The following is a 22,311-nucleotide window of genomic DNA, read 5'->3' on the forward strand; positions in this document are numbered from 1 at the left end:
GTGGTTCTCAACCTTTTTAATGTCGCGACCCCAACCGGGCGTAAGTCGAGGACTATCCAACCAGTCGTAAGTCGAGGACTACCCAACCGGTCGTAAGTCGAGGACTTTCCCTGCCTGGGAGCACCGCGCATGCGTGGTGCCGCCCCCTGCGCCGGCTGAGGCGTAGCTGGCAAGCGGCAGAGATGGCGCAGGCCGACCACCGGCTGGGCCACCAGCTGGCCCAACCCAAGGAGGTAAGGCACCCGCCAGGCCCCACACGCGCCAGCAATCCTCCCTGCGGCCGCCGGCCTCCCACCTCCCACCCCTGGCCCTCTTTTACTTACATTTTTAGTAGTTGCTCAGCAGGGAGCGATGGAAACTTCCAGACAGCTCACCTTCGCTGCAGACAACTTGCAGCACCATTTGCAGAATGGGACTTTTGACTTTTGACTCTCTATTCAAGAGAGTCTATTCTATTGGCTTTCAAAAGCCAATAGAATAAAAGGGAGTAGCACAGCTAAGGAAAAGGGGGAAAAAATGGCGGACTGCGTTGTTTGGCGACCCCCGTGAAATGGTCGTTCGACCCCAAATGGGGTCCCGACCCACAGGTTGAGAACCACTGATCCAGTTCAGTGGGACTTGCTCCGGAGAATTGTGTCTAGAAGACTGTAAGTTTAAAAATATTTATTCATGAATTTCTAAAGTAAAGTGCTAGGACCAAATGTCATCTGGCAACCACATTTATTGTATTAAATGATAATGTCTTAACATTAACCTTTTGTATAGAGTGTAGCAAAACAGAATTCTTCTCTCTTTTAAACTCATGTACAGTGGTCAGATTTAAGAAAACACCATTAAATTGTATACCAAAAACATTTGTAAAAAGGCTCATCTACTCATAGTGGTATGTTACCCAAAGTGACTCTAAAGTTATTGATTTGCAATTTGCTAGTACAACTATCTGCCCATCTCTCCTTAACCACTTCTTCATTCAGCAAGCTTTTACTGGCCATTTCTCCTCTAAAGGAAATCATATAATTATTTTCATTTAAGAGGTTTGCCTTAAGTTTACAAAAATCACAACATTTAGTGAAATAAGCCTGTTGCTAAGCAATACAAAACACTGCCAAAAGTGAAGATGCAGTATTCAGTCTCAATACTTAGCTAATTTCCAAAATATTATTTTCTTAATTGTATGTCAGGGAGCCAAAGATGGATCTTTGTCATGATGGCTGTGAATGATAGGAGCTGTAGTTCAGATTATGCTCCCACATTGCCCTTATTCTGATATATCTACAGATAACCTTCCCAATATCACAGCAGTACCTCAGCAGGGCTACCGTATAAAATAAGGCAATGCGGCATTTGAAATGCCATTTCGCTATGGGCATCCACAAGGGGACGTGTTGAAATCTGAAAGATGGCAGACACAGTATTGTAATTTTTTATATGGAAAGTCAGTGAGCATACAAAAGTGTAGGACTTGAATCCCAACATTACTGTACACCTGCCTTACTGCAGATATTGCTCTCTTTCCCCAGTGGATGTTGCAGCTTTTGACCTTTTCTGCTTTTATTAGAGTCAAGCTAGTATAAACAGACAGTTCCTGTACAAAGAGGAAAAAAATCTCCATATAATTAGTTCAGGCTTTGAAAGCAGAAAGCAATGAAAAGAAAAGAAACGCACACTGTGGTGTTTGGTCTTCCCCCTGTGTGTGGCTTGTGTGATGGTTTTGTATGTAGAGTGACTTCAGTATGTTTTCTATTGTCTATTTTTCTCCGGAAATACACTGTGAAGTGGGTGTGGCTACTAGGCAGCATTAAGAGGGTGTGATCGTCTGTCGCACTGAAGCACTTGGTCCTCTTATGGTTCCAGGTGAAAGCAATATTGTATAGGATTGAGAGAGAGGGGAAAATTCTCTTTCAAAGCTTCTGTTATTGGAGTAGACTTATATTTAAGCGTATAGGAAGGGGGGGGGGTTCTTATTAAATCAGGCCAGGGATGCTTGATTATAGAATTGGACGGGAGGCTAGAAAAATCTGGTGGTATAGATTTGCGAAGTTTTGTGAATGTCACTTGCATGCATTCATATCAAGTTCACCTAGAAAAATGAAAACTGGGTTTTGGCTTGTGGGATGAGCCAAGCTACATTAAACTATCTATTTACAAACTGAACTCTAAATTCTTGTAGTAATGGACATTGATTCATGCCACTTTTCCTTTCCCATATGGATATCATTTTAAATCCAAATAGGAGCTTACCCCAGTCATTCAGTATCTATTGCAAAGTCTAGAAAAGGGGCACACCTGACCATGATGAAAATGTTAGCTAATTTCCATCACCCTGCAAACCAGGATTGCAATTAAGGGTATTGAATCTTTCACTTTAAAATAAATACTATGCCCTTAATCTGGGCATGGCCAATGTCTGTCTTAAATCTTCCTTCTTACAAAAAGTTCAGTAATGATTCTCTCTTTGTGTTCTCTTTTGAAACATTTTCTGTTTCATTCAAAGAGCATCAGATGTCAGTCTGGCTTACTTCCATTATTTTTTTAAATTGAACATACCCAAACAGTAACACTGACTACTACATGATACAAGCCTTTTATTCGAACAATAAAAGGGCTTTCTGTAGAAAAAAGTCCACCATCAAGAGAGACATTTTGGCTACTCAGAAGCTATATAGAAGCTATATTATTTATTTATTTAAATATTCATATGATTGCCCAATTTGCAAAAATCCAACTCCAGGCAGCCAATAACAATAAAATAAATAATAATCCTTCCTGACAAAGACCCAATAACAAGAAAATTCACACAACTGGGGCATAACAACATATACTTCCTCCCCCAAGTAAGAGCTCACTATTATAATGAATTCAGCATTGTGATGATTCCTCTTTGATATATCACTGGAATCTTTGCATTAATTTCTGACACAAGATTACAGCCACTGCATATTGAATTATAAAGCAATTGAATTACCTCTGTTTAGCTCCGTTTTCACATAAATCATGAGGAATGGATAAACAACACTTATGCATAGAGGTCATGCTCAATGAGTTGTCATTTAACTTAGCTTCCTGCCAGATGGCTATGCCTCTTTAGAATCATACATATGCCCTTTACACTAATGTATTCCTTGTGGGGCAATTCTAATATAATTTGGCTGCTTGACCTAATGTGAAACAGTTTGGAAATAAAATATTGGTACTGAAACATTACATTATATTTCTAAAGTATCAGTTGTTATCCTCAGATTGTAATTGTTCAGAGGAATACAAGCACATAAATGTTGATAATTCGATTGATCAGCGTATAGGGATTTTGTTTAATATCTTTGTTTATATCTGCACAACTTCTGAGCCACTGCAGAGTAAGAAAGATGACCTTGATAGAGATGTGCAAGCTCCATTGCCAAAACAATACGAGGGGTGAAGCGTATCTTAAATGTACAGTAAATACTATTTGGCTCAGACAGACACCTCTCTAATTCACTGGAGTGTAAGGAACAGGAGATACAGTACAATCAGATTTGCAACATTCTGTTATTATGGCCAACCACAATAAAAGTAATTTTAGCCTTCCTATGGAATTGATTTTCTAATCTGGTCTATCTGGTGAAGTTGAAAGCCCCCAAAGTAAATATCCATCATCCAGATGAAGAAGATTGCTAGGAAACAATGTAGGTTCTTTATTGAAGGTTTGGTGAGTTGCCTTATATTGCTATAGAGCTGTACTAGGCTAACATGCATAAAGGTTGGCTTGTAATTTTTTTTATGCACAGCAAATAGGGAAGTGCTTGAATACATATCTCATCTGCAGACCAGTATCATTATTATGTACAATTAAGAAATAATGGATATCCAGTCCAATTATTTATTGACTATTGAAACCAAATTAACATTTCTCCAACCTTTATATTTTTCCCTAGTTTTTTTAATAATAGTGGATAGTGGTTCTTGGTATTTGATGCTGCTAGATCTCTGTACATTCCCAAGCATGATTTCAGATGCAAAGAATGACTACTTTGGGTGATCTTATGAAATTAAGCTGGAAGAGAATAAGAAATCATAGACCAGTTCATTTTACATCATGCAATACATACAGTTCTCACAATCTTTGTCCCAGAATCATTGACTCGGGAGTCTATCCTTAATCTATTGCATTACTGCCCGTGTATAGTATATATATTATATGTAAAGATGTATAATATAGAACTCTATATACACACTAATACACATTTGTGGCAATGAAAGAGTGGCTTGCTCCATACAGGATCCCCAAATATTCAGTGAATTCATAGCTCCACTCATTTTATCCTCTTCGGTGTATCTCTTCCTGCTGACTAATAGAAGAAACCCTGACCTGTTGGCACCTCTGTTTATGACGTCCTGTATGTTTGTGGTTATTAAAAAAAACAAGTGAAGGTGATAACTGATATCTTACCAATAAAATTGTTACATTGAAAATTGTAACAGGAGTGTTCGGAAATTTTCATTTTCTCAAATTTAAATTATTACATTAGTTCAAATGACTGTGCACAATTTGTGGCCTCAAAGCCACATGCAGCCCTGAAAACTTTGAAACAGTTCCCAGAATCTTTCAAAAACTGTTACAGAATTGTAATCTTTAAGGTGACAGGCAATCATTTTGGCACCAAAAATCAAATCAAGTTTTAATCATATTTGTTAGATGTATATCCCAATTCTCCTCCAGAAGCTGAAACTGGCATATACAATACTCCTTCCTTTTAATTTTTTTCCCCTGTAGAATAGATTGGGCTGAAAAAAATGGCTGATCAAAGTCACAAAGTGCTATCTGGTGCAAGGTGGGCTTGAATCAGTAGTCTGCCAAATCAGCATCCTATGTGTCACAGCTCTGCTCTGCTCTGACTGTTCCTGAAAATTTAACCAGTGGTTCTTGCAAGCTGGTACAAGTCCAGTTTCAGTACACCACTGTCTTGAATCCAGATCCCATGTCTCAGCTCAACACCTTCATCTCTTCACCTAACTGGTTCTACCATCTGTTTTCCCCAGCCTTGTCTGATTTTTGAAGCAGGCCCCAAGAAAAGTGGCTCTTGATATGAGAAAAGATGCATAATCCTACTTTATCTGAAATTTTTTATCTCTATTTTCCAACCTGAAAGCTTTTGTCCACCCAATACCAAAATGTGTTTTCTGAGAAAATGGGGAGGGAAAAGAACCAAGAGCACCCAGCCTCAGATCTTGTTTTTTATGTGGCTTATACTAGCCAGCAGTGGCAGAAAAGAACTTTTCAGGGTAATCTAAAACAGAGGCTCCTCCATTCAAAGATCTGGCTGCTTGTCCTTATGAGGCAGTTGCTTCTAGTCATTAGGATGGTGAGTTCTAATACTTTATACTTGCAATAGCAAATCTTGTCAGCCTATTGTGTGCAGAGGCATTTGGGTACAATCAAGGGGGAAAGATAACAAACCACTGGATTCATTTGATCATCTGATTTTTCCAATGGCTAAGATTTTCGAAACACATTCTTGCTGGGACATTAATAGATTTCTATTAGGAAGTGGCTAGTTGTTGACTTACAACCAAAATTGAGCCCAAAATTTCTGTTGCTAAACAAGACATTTGTTAAGTGAGTTTTGCTTCATTTTATGACCTTCCTTGCCACAGTTGTTAAGTGAATCACTGAAACTGTTAGTAACATGGTTAAGTAAATCTGGCTTCTCCGTGGACTTGTCAAAGTGATCACATGACCCTGGGACACTACAACCATCATAACTATGAGTCAATTGCCAAGCATCTAAATTTTGATCATGTGACCTTGGGGATGCTGCAATGGTCCTAAGTGTGGAAAAACAGTCACAATCACTTTTTTTCAGTGCTGCTGTAATTTCAAAGGTTACTAAACAAACTGTTGTAAGTTGACTGCATGACTGTATGACACTGACTGTATGACACTGAATAGCTAGGGTACTGTAATGGCAGGAAGCCTTCTCTTACCAATTTTCCAAAGCATTTCAGCACAAAACTCAGGTTCACAGTCAGCTGGTTGATCTACTAGCTCCAGGCCATTCAAGAGCTAATCCATTTACTTTACAGTTCTGCAAGATTCACAATAGGGCCTTTGGGGACAACCCTGGAAGAGAGGCCATACTGCTTGTAAAACCTGGCTTGGATGTTCTAAAGTCTGTCACAAACTCATTCATTCATCTCCCACTTTTCCAGTAACTCATGAGGAACTCCCCTCATTTAATCCTTTTATCTTTACAACAACCTTGGCAGATAGATCAGGCTGAAAGTAACTGGTATTAAACCAACTAGGGAGTTAATAATAAAGTTGGAAGGGACTTTGGAGGTCATCTAGTCCAACCCCCTGCTCAGGCAGGAAACCCTATATCACTTCAGAAAAATTGCTGTCCAGTCTCTTCTTAAAATTTCCAGTGTTGGAGCATTCACAGCTTCTGGAGGCAGGTTGTTCCACTGATTAATTGTTCTGTCAGAAATTTCTCCTTAGTTCTAGGTTGCTTCTCTCTTTGGTTAGTTTCCATCCGTTGCTTCTTGTCCTGCCTTCAGGCACTTTGGAGAACAGCTTGATTCTCTCTTTTTTGTGGCAGCCCCTGAGATATTGGAACCCTGCTATCATGTCACCCCTCATCCTTCTCTTCATCAAACTAGACATATCCAGTTCCAGTAACCGTTCTGTATATGTTTTAGCCTCCAGTCCCCTAATCATCTCTGTTGCTCTTCTCTGTACCCTTTCTAGAGTCTCAACATCTTTTTTACATCGTGGTGACCAAAACTGGATGCAGTATTCCAAATGTGGCATTGTAATGTGGTATTAACAATTCACATGATCTTGATTCTATCTCTCTGTTAATGCAGCCTAGCACTTTGTTGGCTTTTTTGGCAGCTGCAGCACACTGCTGGCTCATATCTAGGTGATTGTCCACTAGGACTCCAAGATCCCTCTTACAGTTGCCACTATTGAGCAAGGTACCACCTATACTATACCTGTGCATTTGGTTTTTCTTGCCTAAATGTAGAACCTTACTTTTTTCACCATTGAATTTCATTTTGTTAGATAGAACCCAATGTTCAAGTCTTTCAAGATCTTTCTGTATTTTAAGCCTATCTTCTGGAGTGTTGGCTATTCCTGCCAGCTTGGTGTCATCTGCAAATTTGACGAATTCCCCATCTATCCCCTCATCCAAATCATTGATGAAGATGTTGAAGAGCACTGGACCCAGAAGAGAGCCATGGGGCACCTCACTACACACTTCCCTCCATGGAGATACAATTCCATTGAGGACCACACACTGAGTATTCGGTCACCCAGCTAAGAATTCATCTGGTGGTGATGCTGTCTAACCCACATTTTTCTATCTTATCAAGTAGTAGGTTGTGGTCTACTTTATCAAATGCCTTACTGAAGTCCAAGTAAGTGCAAGTAAGTTCTATGAAAGGGACCTGGAATCGGTCTCTCCAGACTAAAGCCAGGACCTTAAACACTATGATAATGAGTGGTAAACTTAAAACTTAAGCAAAATTGCAGTAAGAAGAAGGCACCAAAGGTAACAAGCAATTATCACAAGATAATATTTTGTAGGCTACTGAAATTTCTCAGAGATGATCTAACATCTGATTCGCATATTTAAAAACCTCCAATTTTGTGAAAATGTACAATGTACAGCCATTGCTGATCAAACAGACCAATCAATCAATCAGAATAGATCTGGAAAGGACCTTGGAGGCCTTCTAGCGCAAGGCTTAGAAATACATGTAGAAAGCCAGTTGGCGCTGATGTCCTAGGCACTCCTCCTGTTTTATCTGCAAAATACAGCATATCCGCTATGGTAACCGAGGACTACATCGACAAATTTCCTGCTGCAAATAGATAGTGTATATTTTTTTAAAAAAATCCGATACGCAAGATAAAATGCAGAAGAGCAAAGCAACCAGCCTCAATACTTCCTCCCATCCTCTCGAGGGCGCTGTCGACCGAGGGAAAGCAGAACCAATTCCGCAGGATAAAACTACATTCGATGGTCATCCTGAGCCTTTCCTGCAGTCCGATCCAACCTCTCTTGCCCGCCGATGGATGGGAGGAGAGTCTTGCTTCTGCGTAAAGATGGCGGCAGTGAGGAGGAGTCTTTTGCAGAGTGTGAGCAGCTCCGCTTTTTCTATGTGATCACGAGAGGGGCGCTGCGGGGCGGGGGGGAGGAAAGTACCACTCCCGGATTTAAGGGAAGAGTCGGGTGGCTCGCGGGCTTCTTGTGTCGCTGCCTTGCCCACACAGGGAGGGATACTTTCCTGCAACAATAACAGAAAGGATGGGCGTGCAGGCAGAGGTGCACGTTGTGCTCCCTTTCAGCCGTGGAAGTAATCAGCCAAAGGAATAAGGGTTCCCCTTTAATGACGCCGTACGCGATGCAGCATTTTGGGATGCGTCGTTTTCTATGCGCCAAGGAGAAAAGGTGCCACTTTGAAATTCCCTTGGCTGCATGGTTGTCAGAGGGAACTCCTACCTCTGCCTCACTAGTTTCTCTTGCTTTCCTCGGTGGGGCGCATCCAAATGCGTTGGATATAACTCCCGCGATAGGCTGTGTTGACTTGGAAGTACAGGCATTGTAGCCATCACCGCCAGAAGAGGCACCGTTGCGAAAGGCGGGTTCGCGCTCCATTCCCGTAAGGTGCAAAATATGGGGCGTGTAAATAGGCTGGGTCCTAACTTGTCTTCCAAACTCTTGAATGAAACCAGATATCCTTTATTACCTGCAGGTGCCGGGTGAGAAAATGCTGCATCTTCTCCCCCCCCCCCTTATTCTTCCGCATACAGTTGGCAATAAAACTTGCAAATTAGAAACTAACAGAATCGGAGCAACTTCATGGTCATAATTTTAATAAAATATGCATGAAAACGAAAAATTAATGTTTTCCCACTCCCATTCCTACCCCCAGGAATATAGACCTATTTTATTACTTTATCAGGGGAAAAATTAAGTGAAATCAAAACAGTCATTCTCATAAGATGCAGCATATCAGTAAGATACACCAGTTGCACTATTCATTACTTTGTGCATTAATATATTATTCTGCAATCCTATTTTGCATCAGCTTTGTTGGGATAATTTTCTCCAGTATAAAGATTAAAGGAAAAACACTGGTAATAAAAGAACTTCTGGTGCTCTTAGGATATTAGTAATATAGAAAGATAATTATATTTCTCTCTCTGGCTTGCACAATATAGTCAAGTTCAATTCAGCATTAGTTGTGAGTAGTGCCTATAAAGATCTAAATGAAGGATTTGCAGATTTCTGTTAGCTTGCCACTTCCAACCTCATTATTTGCACTCTTGCCCTTAGACTCATATTAAAAAAAGGAACTACTTTGTAAATACTTATGCAGCGTTTCTAGGGAAGATGATTCTAAATTAACATCTTACAGTTCTGTGGTGGACAGACAGATATCCCCTCTGCAATCCATGTACTGGTATATACTGGAGGAGAAGAGTTGTGGCTTTCTGGAGAGTAACTATTTTAGAAATGCAAGAAGAGTATTAATGTTTGAATTATGCATGGAAAAACAATTAAATGATGGTAATTAAAATGTATGCCTCTTACTAGTTTTGCAGGATATGATATGTATATTCAGATGTTAGTGTACAGTATGCATACATAGGTATTTAATAGCTGGAGTGAGGTTTCAAAGAACAGGCAATAAGAAAGTAAGTGATGCAATAGCAGAGAAAATATGGTTGAAGTGGCAAGATCTATATAAGTACAAAAAGGTTCTTGTGTTTCAATGGTGTAACTCTGATAAGGCATTCTGATTAGTATGCCATCATTCCATTTGCTTTTATTGAAAAATTGAGCTTCTTTCTTGTAAATATTTAGGAGCAGCTTTCAAGCTGGACAGATGATTTGCCGCTCTGTCAGCTCTCTGGTGTGGGTTCAGCTTCTAATCGTTCCTACACTACTGATGGAAAAGGCACTGAAATTCATCCCTTAGAGGATAACTGGTTGAAATTCAGGTAAGTAGCCACAGATTTGAATGGAACTGTTGAACTGCACAAGGGTACAGTTTTCTCATTCTTTTGTTTGGTTTTCTCTGGCTGTACTCTGATTACATAAGAAAGAGCACTGCTTACCTATCCTGACTCATTTTGGCAGAAGTGAGAATAATTGCTACCTCTATGGAGTCTTTAATGGTTATGATGGTAACCGAATCACAAACTTTGTGGGAGAGCGGCTTTCTGCAGAACTCCTGTTGGGCCAGCTGAATGCAGAGCAGGATGAGGCAGAGGTGCGCAGAATCCTGTTGCAGGTAATAGAACCGTCTCTTTATGTATAACTATATTGCAATTTCTAAATGAAAAATAAAAGAATAGGGAAAAAAATAATATCCAACAAATTATGAAATTGAATCAATATACCCTCATTTTTTTTTATAACACCAACAATCTGCTGTCTGCTTTCTGTCAGCTTTGAGGACTTCAGTAGACTTGGAATAAAATCTTTTGAAGCCTTAATTTCAAAGAAGTAATATTTAAACATTTAGACCCATTGATAAGCCATTATTAAGTATTCAACTCTTATTCCATAACTTAGAAATATCAGTAAATTCAACTTCAGTTTTTGAATTTTTGATATGGACCTGGTTTAATTTCAACAATAAACAGTATAAAAATGATAGCATTTTGAGATTTCTCTGAAGCAGCTGTCTGATCCATCCTGAGAAATCAAAACATGCTAAGTTGAACATATTGCTACTGAGATATGTTAGCAAGGAAAAATGTTATCTATAGTTATTTAAAATCCTTAAAATAATTATTACAAAATGTTTGATTTAAATAGTTATTTAAATCAAGGATCTTCCCATGTCTTTTAATAGAACATTTTCCCAAACATTTTTTTTTAAAAAAATATTCCACAGATTTATATATTCATGAGATTTAACACCAAAATCCAATATAACTTAAATGAAGCCCAAACATATTTTAGTTTCACATAAGTCAGGAAATAAAAATGTTTTTTGGTATTTGAATATAAAAGTACTTGCTGGATTCTTAACAGAGATACATAGTCACTTTCCAATGTACCTATTGGAGATTTATACTCGGTTCTCATTTCATAAAGATCAAATAAATGCTCAGTTGTGGAAAATCTGATAAATTAAAACCTTCAAGAAATAATCTCAGGTTATCCAATGAAATTCTTTGGTGGTTGTCTCTTTCTTTAGAGAAATCATGCTGTTCTTTTTTAGAGCACATCTTTAAATTAAAACTACACAACAGTTCAGCATTCTTTTCATGTAGTGGAATTATTATTGTATGATACTGTGCTAAGAACTCTAAAGTAGTAGTAGTAGCAATAGAAAGTTTCTTAAAATGGTATAAGGTTTAAAATAGGGCCAAGTACCATTTAGTAAAGTCACAAAGACCTTAGTATATGTAGGTGCCCCATTTCTATCTCTTGATGTGTTAAAAATGCAAAATCAGTTTAAAAACAAATCTGTGACAAAACCCACAAATATTCTAAAGGATTTGATAAAAAGAATTTGTGGTTTAGAGGGTCCCGGAAAATAAATGTGCTTTTGTATATCAGAAGAGCAGTAGAAGTGCTCTGGAGAGACCATTTAATAGTGCTACAGTGGTGCTTACAAATTTGTGAACCCTTTTGAATTTTTAATATCTCTGCATAGATATAATTTGAAATGTGATCTGTTTTTCATACAAGCCTAAAATTAGATAAAGAGAATCCAATTAAATGAGGTGAAAACATTACACTTATTCATTTATTTATTGAGGAAAATGACTGATTTTGGATCTCTGAAGCCAATCCTCAAACCTTGTAGTTATTTTTACACATTTTACGTATTTTCTTTATCTGCCTATTTTATTTATTTATTCTGGCAATTAGAAATTTTAGCCTGTTTGTCTACTGGAAGAGAAAATAAATATAATATTAAACTGTGCTGATGAGAGTGGGATATTTTGGCAGAAACAAAGATGTAAGGTGTATTCTCACAGATATATTCTCTTTGGTATGTGCATGGTACGAGCACATTTAGGAAATTCCTAGAAAATGATATATTTGACAGAAAGAAAGAATTCTGATTATTTCTATATAACTGTCTATAAATATTTGGAGATCTAATAAGCTACTTCTATTAATCTATTTCTGGTACCTCTTCAGGCCTTTGATGTGGTAGAAAGAAGTTTCTTGGAGTCCATTGATGATGCATTGGCAGAAAAAGCCAGCCTCCAATCCCAGTTACCAGAGGTAACTCAACATCTTACTAGGCAATTCAAGGAATGTTGACTTTGCATTTCATTTTTGGAAACTCTAATTGTTTATATATTATTTTAGAATGTGGGTAGATAAGTGCTATGTGAGTAGAAGCTGGAATAATAGAATATAAATACTGCATTCACAAAACTGGGTCCTTGTAGTCCAGTGGTGGTGAACCTATGGCACACGGGCCAGAGGCGGCACTTGGAGCCCTCTCTGTGGGCACGCGTGCCATGCCCCAGAGATGGCAACCATCCCTCTTCAACCACCCACCCACTAACTTGCTGAGGTCCCATGTCGCCGGATGCATCCCAGCACAGCTGGTTTCTCTCCCTCCCTCCCCCTCATCCCATCCCATCCCTCCTGGCCTTGCATGCTTTCCTTTTCCCTGGCATGACCCACTGCATTGCCTCCTCGGGTCGGCCGTCCGTCCAGCTCAGGTGGCTTCTCTGAACTGCTGGTGGTGGGCTGCGGAGCCCCAGAATATGCCGGCCAAGGGGCTGGCAGGCTGTCGCCCCCCCATGTGCTTGCTGGCCTCTGTGTGCGGGGGCCAATGGTGTCAGGCAGCAGCCACCCCGGCCCCTGCCTTGCCTTGCCCTGCGACAATGGCACCCCTGCCTCACCTTGCCTCACCTCACCCTGCAGGACGAGCCTCCTGCCTACTGCCCCACCTGCCAGAGACCCCCTGGATCTCCCCCAACCCTGCCCGGCCCTCACAGGTGTCCCTCCCCACGAGCAACTTCAAGGTGACCACACCCACCTTGGCCATGACCACCCAGTCTGCCACACTCACCCAGTGGGTTAACACCCACCTGGCACCCGGTGATATATAAGTGGGTTTTGGCTTTCAGCTTGGGCACTTGGTCTCTAAAAGGTTCGCCATCACTGTTGTAGTCTATTAAATAATTAAGAATTAATGTAGTCCTTTGAGAGATACTTGGATGTAGTTGTTAAAGCTCCAGGTTAGAAGATTTATGAGTTTTAGTACTGCCTTAGATATGAAGCAAACTGAGTGATCTTGAACCAATCATATTCTCCCAACTCTAAAAAGGAAATGGTGGCAAATTACTTTTAAAATCTTGTCCAGAGAACTGCAGGTACTTGTCCAGGCAGTCACCAGGAATCAACACTTACTCAAAGGCACACACACACAAAATCCTTTAATGTCCTATGTTTATAACTATTAAATTAACTGGAAATTCTGTTTCACACTTAGCACATGTATTTTGAGAGGGAAATGTTTTAACAATTTTAACCTAATAATAGAGATGGTTAGACTAAATACAATTGAATGCCTTTGTTGTTTGATACCTTATTTTGATCCTGTCAAATGTTATGTGTTTGTTCTTTTTATATTAAAATGTAGCATTTTAGAAGACTAGCTCATTTGTTTTGGCACAAACTTTGTGGACTGGAGTCACTTTTGTCAAATGCATGATGTATTTTCCTTGCTTGACAGGTATATAGGTGAAGAAAATTATAAACAGAGCAATTCTTCTGGTGCATAGAAGGTTCCCAAATTATATTGCTGAGAAGCTTAGTTATGGCTTTGTTTTCTAGGGGGTTCCCCATCACCAGCTGCCTCCTCAGTACCAGAAAATTTTGGAGAGGTTGAGATCCGTAGAAAAGGAAATTTCTGGAGGAGCCATGGCCATTGTGGCAGTGATTCTTAACAACAAACTTTATATCGCTAATGTAGGTGTGTTCCTCTTCTATACTCTTTTGACTTGGCACTTTCTGAGCTCAGCATTGAGTGATGAGAGTTGGTTGGTTGGATGACAATAGATTTATCCAAGGAAAATGCTTCTCTGATTTCTCAAATGGCCACAAACAAGAGCTGTATGAAACAACTTGGAATTGTACAGTTTCCTGGCAAGAAACAAAAAGATCTTTGGTCATGAGGCGGTAGTGGTCAGTTACAGTTTCTGGCTTTGTATTGTACGTTCTCTCTTTATAGGAACAAACCGTGCACTTTTGTGCAAATCTACCATGGATGGATTGCAGGTGACACAGCTCAATATGGACCACACTACCGAGAATGAAGATGAATTATTCCGCTTTTCACAACTGGGTAAGAAATGTTTCCCTGGCTGTTACTAAGAACACCATGACCCAGAATAAAATCAATTCAACCAGTCTTGGATCAAATAAAAGCTGACTTCATATAATTTGGGAATGTGAGGTGAATATATGATGAACTAGTTAAAAATTAGCATTCTTGACAAAATGGAAGGAAATAAACCATGGATATGGTACATTGGATTACTGGAACTCTGTTGTAAGAACTATGAGTTATTATTGGGGACATTAATAGGTGAGCCTTTAAACACCTAGTAACCCAGAGTCATGTGCAGTTCTATGATTCTTAACTAATTAAAAATAATCACACAAGCAGTTGATTGAAGCCATGATACAGAAGTAGGCAAAGCCATGGAGGAAAAAAAAATCTAGAAGAATGCTTTAAAAGCCCTCACCAGCCTCAAGAATTGACATTTTAATTTGAAACAGACTTGGATGAAACAAAATATATCAGGGTTTTTATGGAGCAGTTTAATATCAGTTTTCATACTATAAAAAAAGTATTGTGAGTTTTGTAAATAGATCCCAGATTACCTCCCTGCAGTAAGGGGGAAGAGATTCCAAAATAAGATTTTTTTTGCTGAGGTTTTTATTTTTGTTTTATTTCCCTACAAATATCACTCTTATTGATGGGTTCTCTGGTTAGCAGTGTCAAGCTAAAGCATGCCCAATTGTACAGGTGAAGATAGTAATCTCTCTCCTTCCCACTATAGGAAATATATAATTGAATATCTGAAAACCAGAGTAGTTGAAGAAGCCTTTTGTTGCCACCACAGGTGGCAAAACTAATATTTTATTTAGTCTCAGTTGTAGTATTCCCGATTACAGAGAATGTATAGTTAAATCAAATACATAAATATTTAAATTTGTTCCAATATTTATTATACGTGGTGCAGAAAAACATTCACAAAAAACCTAGTTGCTTTCAATAAGTGAGCCCTGATCTATGCAGTCACTAGGAGTCAAACCCAGGTTAATTAAATGATTTTCTGTTATTTAGAAATTCCTAAGCTCAGACATTTATTTATCTTTGGAAAAGCAGATATTCAACAATTGGTAATAAGCAAAAAAAAAAAAAAAAGCCCAAACCCTTCCTATGTTTTCTAATTTTTTTCTTTTCTTTTTCTTTTTTGGCATCCAGAGCACACTATTAAATGGCTGCTCACATCCAAGGTAGCAAGTAAAATCCCCAAATTATTGGTAGAAGAGCTTTCTGCTAAATGTTATCAATCACTGTAGGTGTATTTGGAAATCATTTTTCATGATGTGTTCTCCTGAGAGGTAAATTATAGTAACAAAATATTCTGTCCCGCTCTCCCTTATCTAGGTATTATTTTGATTTGTAGAGGTTTTGAGTCAGGTGTCTTTTATCTCTCCTTCCTGAATCTTTCAATTGAAGATGATAAATGTAGAATCCATGGCTTACTATGTACAAAACACATGCTCTACAGTTGAGCTTTGGGGGTCTCCCTCTCTCCCAAACATTGTATTTTCATCTGTGTTTGCTTTCTAAGTAAAAAAAAATAATTCAAAATGAAGATTAGCCCAAGGTTAGAGAACATTATCCCATCTTCTTCTGTTGGCAGGAAGCACACTTGTTTTTATGTTGTGCTGGATTGCTCTGCTATTCACAGCCTTGGCAGCCTGCTGGTACACCTAGATTTTAGTTAATTTCAGAATTAGTATTCAGATAAAAAAATTTCACAGAGAAGTTGTTGGAATTATTTAACAGAACAATATGCTGGCTGAAAAATCAAGTGTGGGAAATAAAACTCATAAATTATATTTATTAGACATGGGAAATTTCAATGTTCTATTCCCCTCAAAACTGACTTAAGTAAATTATTCTAGATTTTATTGGCATCTTAAACTAAGATTTCTTAGGTAGCTTTCAATTTTTCCTTTGGAGCAATCAAGTCAGTGCACAGCTCTTAGAATGGGATAGAAAAATGAATGATAAATCTGAAGAAAATAAATTATAAATATTTTGATTTAGTTTAAATTGTTGTATGAAATGAACTGCAATATGATTAAAATGGTTTGAAGTATATTAACTTTTTCCTGAATTCTCTGATTTATAGTTGTTTTAATTTATGAAGGCAGTGAAAGCTGATTTATATTATGTTTTCAGAAAAAAAGGTTGACTAATCAGTTTGCAAATGCAGTGATACTAGATTGTATAAGAACATCCAGGGTAAGAAGCAGTGTCTAGAATATGAGTCTGCATTTTCTTACCAATAAATAACTAATGATGAAAGTCTGTTCTCGGTCTTGTAGTCCTTTCCAAATTCATGATCTCTTCCCTCATTGATTAGTTAATTTTCCAGCTGACATTGCTGTCCCATGACTTGGAATGCAAATGGAAACTCTTTAGCACATGTACCTAAATCAATGAGGTTTTTATTTTATGCCCTGGCAGGTTTAGATGCAGCAAAAATAAAACAAGTAGGAACCATAGGTGGGCAAGAAAGTACTCGGCGTATTGGAGATTATAAGGTCAAATATGGCTATAGTGATATTGAATTTCTTAGGTAAGTTAAAGCTTGTTTGCATCTTACTCTTATTTCTATTTGATTTTATTGCATTGAGAAATCCTTTTTCATTGCATAATATAGTACTAATTTCTCTTTGAAGTGCTGCAAAATCTAAGCCCATCATAGCAGAGCCTGAAATCCATGGCGGGCATCCATTAGATGGCGTCACAGGCTTTCTTGTGCTCATGTCAGAAGGACTGTACAAAGCTCTAGAAGCTGCTCATGGACCTGGACAAGCCAATCAGGTACTGACTCCACAGCAATTAAAAATTGTTCTTTTGCACCACATTATTGTCTTCAGATCTAAACAGAAGGGCTTCAATTCTGAGTGCTTAATAATCTGTGGATAACTGTAGAGCATTATAGATGAACCATTCTTGTAAATGCATGGCCAATAACTTATTGACTGTTGAACTGAACAGTCTCTCTAAGATGTGCAGTATAAACAGAATGAAATCTGGTGTTTTATTAATGTCATATTTAGAATGCAGGAAACAAATTTCATATTCTAAAGTGCAACCACCGTTGGTTTATTGGTTTATCTTGGAACACGATAACCTGCTTATTCCAGGGGTCACATAATAACTCTATCAACTGTATCAAATTCCTTCAAGTAAAGAAGGGTTACTGGCTTAGATGCCTAAGTTGCTAATTCCAGAATCTTTTAACCATCATAGAATGTCAGAAGTTGTGATTGCATCAGAATTAAATAATAGTTTTAATTTTAATTTTATTAAATTGCTTGTAAGCATTCTGGGAAAAATCAAATTCATTTTTTGAATCTGCATTTTAGAAATATTTCTTCAGAATTGATTTGAAGCAGTAATGAGAGACCACGATTACCCAGAAAACAGGATTAGATGCTAGTTTTAAACTGAAGTAATTTCACAAAAGAAGCTTTACATTGATTGATCAAAATTCTATCTGTGGCCTGTTATTTTTCATATATGTTCTGCAGCATTAAATCAAGAATTAAAGCTTTGCAGAAATAGTATTTGTCAGATAGTAGTTCTTGAGCCCAAAGAGAAGCGGAATTCTAAAGAGCCTTATTCCAAATAGGAACCAAAATTAGGATAAATGCCAACGACGAAAGTGTGAAGTTAAAGATTCCTGTTGTATCAAATTATACATTATACAGTCAACATTTCACTGAATGCCCTTGCCAGAGAAAAGTATTCATCATCCTGTATATTCCACTATAGCGGAATAAATATGGAAAGCCCCTTTAAGTTGGATACAATAAATATTTGTTCTAACATTTTTGGAAAGCTATCATATCCAGAAACCTTCCCCAATTACATAACTATAATGATAATTTCTTGAAGTGAAAGATATAACGTAAAAATGGACTGATCTTATGGTAATGTGATCATTCATCTTGGTGTTTTTTTAAAAAATCATGTTTTGATAAAGGATTATTGTTACACAGTTTTTTTAAAGAATAAGAAAAATATATACATACGTACATACATATATATTCCTTTTCATATCCCAAATAGATTGTAATATGTTTTTTACTTAATTTCTTTAAAAAGCCAATAACTTATTGGAGGTGAATCTTCTTTTCTAATATTGTATCACCTTCTGTAGTTTAGTAATAACTCTGTTTTAAAAGCATAAACCTCATTGAGTTCATTTTTAGTAGAAACAAATGATCTATATTGGTTTGGGCCACGTAGAACAATAATGATTTAAACTTTTCCTTTAAAAGTTGTTGCTTTGTATATAAAGTGTATGAAATAATGCATACCGGAATAGAAATTATGATGTAACTGAGCCCCTGTTAAATAATTAATAAGAATATTTTTAGGAATACAAACCTACGTCCTCAGGAAAAGCATCACATTCTCTCCATTACTGGTAGTTCTACCAGAGAGACACAAGCAGTAATTTTTGACTACTTAGATAAGAACCTGACATTCAGATCTGTCCCAGAGACCTATAGTAATTTCCTTCCCTCCATCCATTTCTTATTCGTGTATGTAGGGAGCTTGAAAGGACTACATTGGGATTAGAGAAGACAATATCTACATTTATTGTTGACTTAAAACTCCCTACTGTTTTTTTTGTGTAAAACAAAACAAAAAGTATGAGGTATGGTTTTGACAATCAAATAGGATAGATTCTAGACAGAAGAGAGTTGTTATGTAATTTTAGAGAAAGAGCTAAATTTACAATTGAACTTACAATTGCTTTAAGATTGAAAGCCACTTTTTTCTTTTTTTTCTACTATTTTTTCTCTTTGCAATTTAGTTTTCTTTCTTTTTTCTTTCTGATTCTGTTTAGCTTATATTAATTTTTATTCTTGTTTTTAAAACTTTCAATGAAATTATATTTAAAAAACGAGAAGGTTTTATTGGAAGAGAAAAATATATGTGGCAACCTACAAATAAAACATATCCATATCTCCATTGATAGAAGGCTTTTTGTATGTACACACATACTTGCATGAAGAATGTGCAGTCCTTTCATGTAATCTGATAAAAAGCTTATTAGGTTTTAAACCTTTCCACTTTAGATGGATTACTGAGATGTCCTCCTAGTGTTTATCCAGATCTTTGGGAGCTGTTTAGCCATGAGCAGCTTTCATATAATGCCGCTTTAAGAGCCCAGCCATGATGGCTAGATCTGATTCTCAGGATTTTGATCATGTGATACTTGTTCTGGTCGAGTGTCTGTTTTGGAGCAGGACACACACACACACACACATACGTCTAAGCTGCAGCTGCATTGGGACTGCTCACAAATAAGTAACTCCTAAGTGATGGGAGAAACATCCTCAGGGCTTTCCATTAATCACATTAGTGCCAACATATTTTTGTGTGATTCCAGGAAATTGCAGCCATGATTGCCACAGAGTTTGCCAAACAAACCTCATTGGATTCTGTAGCTCAAGCAGTTGTGGATCGAGTTAAGCGTATTCACTGTGATACCTATGCCAGTGGTGGTGAACGGTCCAAATTCTGCTCTCGGCATGAAGACATGACAGTCCTAGTAAGAAATTTTGGGTACCCACTAGGGGAGATGAGCCAGCCCACACTGACTCCAACACAAGGTATGGGGAAATTAAACATTTCTACAACAGAAATTGTATGTGAAAAACAGCAACAGATTTAGACCTGTACTCTCCCCCAGTTGGTTGTGTGAAAGAGAAGCATATAAACAAGGAGGATCATATAAAAAGGAGCATTATAAACCTCTTGTGAGATTTTGATTTGGCTTAGGATAGTATTTTCCAATTTACCCATTCTTTTCATGACGTATTTCGCTATCTCTAGGTGGTCGTGTCTATCCTGTGTCAGTGCCATATTCTAGTACTCAGAGCACAAGCAAGACCAGTGTGACTTTATCACTTGTCATGCCTTCCCAAGGCCAGATGGTCAATGGTGCCCACAGTAGCTCTACACTGGATGAAGCCACACCCACACTTACCAAGTAAATGTTCCCTGCTAAGTTTTATTCTCTGTTGCCCTTTATTCCTGTTATCCATGGAATACTGGATGTGTTACATTTTTTTTCCTAGCTGCTGCTTAATGTAAACTTCCTAGCCCTGTGCTGTTCAACATTTTTGTTAATGACCTCAACTTGATCTCTTCTCTCAAAGAATTGAGAGAATAATTACATAATTTTCTAGTGACACAAAACTAGAAGTGGCTAACATTTAAAAGAAAAAGAGAAGATTACAAAGACAAGCTTAGGCAAGCTTGAACAATTGGGCAAAATGAACAAAGGAGAAATTAGTCCTGCATGGGGGGAAAGGGATGAAGTGACAGGCATGGGATTAGGGAAAACATGGCTTGTAATAGTACATATGAAGAGTGTTTTTCATCTAAAAACTGACAAAAATTGACACATTCCTTGTGTCAACAAGAACAGCAATAAAGTTAAATCTAAAAAGCCTTTCAGAATCTAAATCTGCTCTCCTAGGGTCTCCCAACAAGATGAATACAAGTAGTCCTCTACTTATGATCACAGAATTGAACTCAGAATTTTCATCACAAGTCATGGTTGTTAAGGGAGACATCTATGTGATCATCTTGCTCAATTATCACAATCCCAGTTCTCCCCATTGTGGCTGTTAAGTTATTGTGCAGAGATGCCTTGGAGGTGGGGGAGGCTTTGAGAGGTCCCATTGTAAATTATTTTTGCTGTGTCATTTGTGAAGATTGAGTTAATGTTTGTTTTTCTTTCTTTTTTTCTCACTTGATGGCTTTGCCTACAGTCAAAGTCCTACTATGACTCTTCAGTCTACTAACACTCATACCCAGAGTAGCAGCTCAAGCTCAGATGGAGGCCTTTTCCGTTCTCGTCCTTCTCATTCTCTCAGGCCGGATGAAGATGGGCGCGTTGAATCCTATGTAGACTTTGCAGAGTTTTACCGCCTTTGGAATATGGACCACAGTGAACAGGGGACACTCATTGTGTAATAATGCACAGAGACTAACCCCTGTGAAGTCCCACCAGATAGTAGGTTGCAATTCATCTCTTGGTTGACAACATTTTTCTACAAAGCATGATCTTTTGGAGATTTTGGGACAAATTGCTAATGTGATTGTTCTCATCAACTTGTCAAGCATATTTACGTATATTAAATTCTTTTCTAATGTCTCTTCCACTGTGAAATCTTGTGGCATTAGAGAGAGTTGCAAACCCGTACTGCATGGCTATAGAAGAAGAATAGTCAGCAGCCAAACTTCTCTTATGGATAAGTATCTGTCAAGAGTGTTTGTATGTATATATCTATGTGTGCCCGTGTTGTTGAAGGGATAAATCTGGGAATACTTATAATATGAAAGATACCTCTGATTTGCAAAATAAACGATAACTTATAGTTACTATTCTTGCCATTTTTGTGAAACATTTTAATCTGTGATCATACGAAGCATATATCCTCAGCTCCTGCTGTAGAGCTCCTGAGGAGTGAATATCATCTTGGCTTTAATCATTTTAGAGCTTGAAAACAGATACCTTTCAAAAGAATAGGCAACATACATGTACATTTTGCTGAAGTGTCATGCAAATATCAGATGAAACAACCTGCCATTTCAATTAGTGATCCATTGTAAAAAATAAAAAAACTGGGTGGGATTTGGTTTTGCACATCATGCCAATCTAAAGATGAGCAAATCACATGTTGGGAAGATATATATGAACCAAGCCACTAACTCATGGTTGGCCTAAGAATCATTTACAGAGTTCAGGCAACGGCTCAGAAAAGACTAACCTTTTACCTTGGTACCAAGGACAATAATTTCATTTTAATGGGTGCCATTGTGACAATAAAGATTATCTCCTATAAGTAGTGACAATAAAGATTATCTCTTATTAGTAGTCCTTGTGTTAGCAAAGCAAGAATAATGAGGTCAAAGATGAAATTCCTTATGATAACGAAAGGCACATCTTGCATAAGAGGTTATATGGACATTAGTGAAACCTGGCAACCT

At 37.9% G+C, this 22,311-nt stretch overlaps 1 protein-coding gene across 1 annotated transcript; it reads left to right on the forward strand.

Moving 5' to 3' along the window:
- The first annotated feature begins 7,576 nt into the window (after window positions 1-7,576).
- On the forward strand, window positions 7,577-21,702 carry TAB1 (TGF-beta activated kinase 1 (MAP3K7) binding protein 1). Its single transcript, XM_039335497.1, has 11 exons — window positions 7,577-8,125; window positions 9,858-9,994; window positions 10,134-10,287; window positions 12,159-12,245; window positions 13,815-13,953; window positions 14,212-14,325; window positions 16,753-16,864; window positions 16,968-17,112; window positions 19,700-19,922; window positions 20,146-20,302; window positions 21,090-21,702. The coding sequence occupies exons 1-11, from the start codon at window positions 7,901-7,903 to the stop codon at window positions 21,292-21,294; spliced, it is 1,698 nt and encodes a 565-aa protein (XP_039191431.1). The 5' UTR covers window positions 7,577-7,900; the 3' UTR covers window positions 21,295-21,702.
- Window positions 21,703-22,311: the final 609 nt, after the last annotated feature.

The sequence above is a fragment of the Crotalus tigris genome, unplaced genomic scaffold (assembly GCF_016545835.1).
Source record: "Crotalus tigris isolate CLP2741 ecotype Arizona unplaced genomic scaffold, ASM1654583v1 scf7180000017644.4837335, whole genome shotgun sequence".
In the NCBI taxonomy this organism is placed as follows: Eukaryota; Metazoa; Chordata; class Lepidosauria; order Squamata; family Viperidae; genus Crotalus; species Crotalus tigris.

Bases quoted from the DNA above. Each gene is read 5' to 3' on its own strand.
- TAB1 (XM_039335497.1), top strand. From the start codon at position 7,901: ATGCAGAAGAGCAAAGCAACCAGCCTCAATACTTCCTCCCATCCTCTC. The intron at 10,288-12,158 runs GTAATAGAACCG...GTACCTCTTCAG, and splicing joins TGCGCAGAATCCTGTTGCAG to GCCTTTGATGTGGTAGAAAG. The intron at 14,326-16,752 runs GTAAGAAATGTT...ATGCCCTGGCAG, and splicing joins ATTCCGCTTTTCACAACTGG to GTTTAGATGCAGCAAAAATA.